Source organism: Belonocnema kinseyi, chromosome 10 (genome assembly GCF_010883055.1).
Source record: "Belonocnema kinseyi isolate 2016_QV_RU_SX_M_011 chromosome 10, B_treatae_v1, whole genome shotgun sequence".
NCBI lineage: Eukaryota > Metazoa > Arthropoda > Insecta > Hymenoptera > Cynipidae > Belonocnema > Belonocnema kinseyi.
Window position 1 is genome coordinate 96,215,247 of NC_046666.1, and position 4,251 is coordinate 96,219,497.

At 32.0% G+C, this 4,251-nt stretch overlaps 1 protein-coding gene across 3 annotated transcripts in view; it reads right to left on the minus strand.

Moving 5' to 3' along the window:
• Window positions 1–284: 284 nt before the first annotated feature.
• LOC117182278 (TM2 domain-containing protein CG10795) overlaps window positions 285–4,251 on the minus strand; it is a 36,893-nt gene continuing 32,926 nt past the window's right edge. For all 3 annotated transcript variants that reach the window (XM_033375398.1, XM_033375399.1, XM_033375400.1), the window contains one exon: window positions 285–730. In XM_033375398.1, coding sequence (XP_033231289.1) covers window positions 454–730 — 277 coding nt within the window. In that variant the 3' untranslated portion in view covers window positions 285–453. The remainder of the gene's footprint in view (window positions 731–4,251) is intronic.

Consider the following 4,251-nt stretch of genomic DNA (forward strand, 5'->3'; position numbering starts at 1 on the left):
AGTGGGTCTTTCCTGTCCATGAGGTTTTTTTCAATGTTATTTTTACTATTGAAATCTGGCAAAATTCACAGTTATTCTCCTGAGTTTATAGAATAAATTGCATCATACGCTGCAGCCTGACGCTCGCGCATAAAATATTTCAAGCGGCCGCTCGTACCATCGGCCATTAACCTAAATCTGGATAAAATAATACGATTTCTATATTTAATGCACATAGTTATACAAAAAGACAACGTTTGTCGCGTCTTCATTAATAATTTTTTTGTTATAAATGCTTCAGAAATAATTATAAAAAGAATTTCACTTTATTGCAGTCTGAAATTATAGACATAGCGTAAGATCCAAATTAATTAATAGGTAGAAAAATCACATATTCTTTGAATGTCGTACATTTTTTTATAATACAGATCAATAGGCAACAAATAATAAAATAAATCAAAAAATAATTTTAAGTCACCAATCATGTTGCGGGAGACGATACGTGAAATTATTACTCCTAATAACGGATACTCCTGCTCCAAAGTAGGGCATAACATAATGCGAACCATCTGCCGGCCTGACAGTCTGCGTTGCTATTAATATTACGTCGAAAAATTGCCCAAGGAAAAGAAATCCGAGCGTACACAATTTTAAAAGTCCTATTGCCGGATATCCAAGGTAAAACCTATCCGCACCGAACATACCAAGAAATATTGATAGTAGTAGAGATGTTTCGAAGGAATATCCATTGCTATAAGCAGAGAAATGTGAAATACATTAATTGAAGAAAAATATTTGAGTGCCCTGGAAATCGAGCGAAAATCGTAGAAATAAGATTCAGGACAAACGGTGAAGTTATTTTGTCTGATTATTTGTACAGATACTCTAGATGGTATAAAGACTATTGGCGCAGGCCGCTTTTTTCGAAAAAAATTATATTTTTCATGTTAACATTTCTTTCTCGGATTTTCCATTAGACGATTCTAGCGAGAAAACAAGTACTTGATGCTGCTATGAAAGACAGTGATGCATTTAAGGGTGAACACACCCTAGACAAAAACTAGGGGCCTCAACCTGAACGAGTATGTGAATTCCCAAAGGGTACAATTTTCCGCAAATTACTCTTAAAGTACTACCTCGTACATCAAATGACAATATACAATCTCTCTGTATAAAGACAGGTTATACAAAATGCAAAATGTCAATTATCTGCGGCGCCCAAGTTCCTGCTAAAAATAACAGATTTATTCACATTGTACACAAATTTTGCATGTTTGCACAACTAGGGGGTGTCTTTAATAACTGAGTATAGAAGTTTAGTCTAGCACTCCAGTTTTTTTATCTCGCGAGAGCTTGTACACAAAGGTTGCAAATTTTTAATCATATATATATATATAAATGCGAAATGTAATTGCGCACCTCCTTCTCACATGAAATAGTAGTAACGCAGTAAAACGTCTATATGCACTAACAGGTCCCCGAGATAACTTTTCATCGAAAGGACAAAAAAAGTCCCCTGATTACGATTGTCTTGGTTCACTTTTGAAATCCTGCTCAGTTCTTGTTTAAACAATTTTTTTAAACGATTTAATAATTTATTATCAAACGAAGTTTATAATATAATTTTTAACATCGCTGAGAAAAAAACCAAACTTTGTTGCCTCTTGCACTATTTTCGTTATTTAATACGTTTGAAATCAACATAATAATCGTAATAATTAATCATTCATATATTTGGTTAAAAATTCGTCTTTTCGGAAACAAAATTACTGATCTTCTTCCTTAAGAATTAAAGAATTAGGTTTCAAATAATTTATTTTGCTTAAAATTCGTATTTCTTGTTTGAAAATTAACATATATTCAGTTGATCGCGAATTTCTTGTGTACAAATTGATCTTTTTCGGTGCAAAATTAATCTTCTTATGTGTAAATACAAATTCTTGGTTGAATTGGTTTACAATTTTAATTTTAATTTCATTGTATTCTCAAAAGTCAATCTATTTTCTTGAAATATATGCACAAATTTTTACAAAGGTATTCTTTTTGGTTGAAAAGTCAACTGTTTCGTTGAGCATAAATTCATCTCTTGTATTTAAAAATATTATACTTTGAAGAAAATTAAAAAAATTGTTTAAGAATTATTTTTTTATGAGAATTGTTTACTTCATTTAAAAAATGCACCTGCTTAGTTGAGAACTTAACTACTTTGTTACGAAATCTGTTTTAAAAACAAATTTTCTAACTGAAAATTTGACTTCCACTTAAAGATTTATAATTTTCGTTGAAAAATCATCTCATTGGCCCTAAATCTGAGTATTATGCTACATATTTTATGCGAAAGTTACTTTTATGACTGAACATTTAATTATAACCATTATTATGTTGGCCCATTTAAGTCTACAAGCAGAGTCGATTTGAATGATTTAGTCTCTGAGATAGTCTGAGAGATTTGGGTCCTTTTCAAGGTCCTTTTAGTGGTCCTTTTAAGAGTGTTGCGACGGTAATATAATGTTCCTTTTGTATTATTCACGTACCGGGAAGGCAGAATTATTTACAGTAGTTGGCCGTCGCAAACCCGACTCTCCCTTTTTAAATTTCTCTTCAAATTATAAACACTTTTTTTTAATTGATGAATTTTCTCATTATACTTATTTATAATCATAACTTATATACTAATATACAATTTTCTAGTTGAATTCAAATTTTTTTTGCGCATCTCATTCCATTTACGAGAAGCGTTGTATTAATACCAATTTTAAGAATTTAAAAAAAATATAGATATCTGAAATCATCGAAACCCGTAGATTCCGAATTATGATGTTTTAGGCTTATTTATGTTATTTATGATCGAATTCTTATTTCAATTTCAGCCTCTCTGCTTGTTGTTTACGAGCGTATTTCTATTTCAATTTCGGAAAGGACATTTTAAAGCATTCAAAACATTTAAAAAAGCTACGCGGACCTTTAAATATATCTATCTGAGTGCTTGCGGAGAATTTCTACGAGCTTCTCTGACCCTAGAGAATCTTTAGAATAAACTCAGAGATTTCTATCGATAGGGTATTATCATTTCATGTACGAGGTATTACTTTGGGAGTAAGTTGCGGAAAATTGTACCCTTAGGGAATTCAGATACTCATTTAGGTAGGAGCCCCTAGTTTTCGTATACGGTGTTTTTGTCCCTAATTGAATCATTGTCGTTCATAGCAGTACCAGGCACTTTTTTCTTTTCTCGCTAGGATCACCTAAAGGAAAATCCGAACTCGAAAACTGCCTTACCTACTCCCTGCTTCGCTGAAAAATGAAACACATTATTACAACAATGCTGTCGAGGAAAATTTCTTTCTTTTAATTTTTATATAAAAATATAATTTTTTCGAAAAAAGCGGCCTGTAACGATAGTCTTTATACTATTTAGAGTATTTATACAAAAAATCAGAAAAATGGCTTCATCATTTGCCCTGAATCTTCTTTCTATGATTTTGCCTCGATTTCCAGGGCCCTTAAAGGATCGGGCATGTCTAGGAGTCTCTGTGGAAGAATGTTTATTTTACCGAAATAAAATTTGAAATGTCAAAAATGTATTTTTAATAACAATTAATATAGTTCAAAGTTCCATAACGTTTTTCCCAAGTTTACTTTAGAAAAATGATAGGATTTTAATGAATGCGGGCTCAATTTCTTCTTTAAACGATTTTATAAGACTTCACCATCTTGTATTAAAAAAAATCTCACATTTTTTAACATTACTGCTAAGTGATGCTGTCGAGCGATATTTCCCGAAATGGCCACAATCCCGACTCGGTCGGATTTTCGATGCTCCTTCCGCAGATTTGCTTTTCTCACTTGAACCGAGCGGAGGGGAATTTGACAATGGGTTGAAGTCACTCTGTATTTTTCCCCTAGTGGAAAATTTTTACTTTGGCTTAGTGGTAAATAATTTGAAACGTCGAAATGCGATTAGGGACCTATCTTCAACCTTCATTCAATTTTGAAATATTTTTTAGCGAAAATAATTTTTTTTAAATATCTGGCATTATTGGACTGTTTAACAACTTTCAACTGAATTGTTATGAATAGAATGCATTCGATTGATTCGTCAAAATTTCAGAGTGCTGCATGCTACATTTAAACTTTCAACTTTACAATTGTAATTTTTTCCTTCTTAAGCCGTTAATTGTGGGTCCGGATGCAATAAGGGCACATAAAATTTTTTCGTGCGAAAACGAAGTCCCCTGGAGGCTTTAGAAAAAATTTTCGAATTTTAATTTT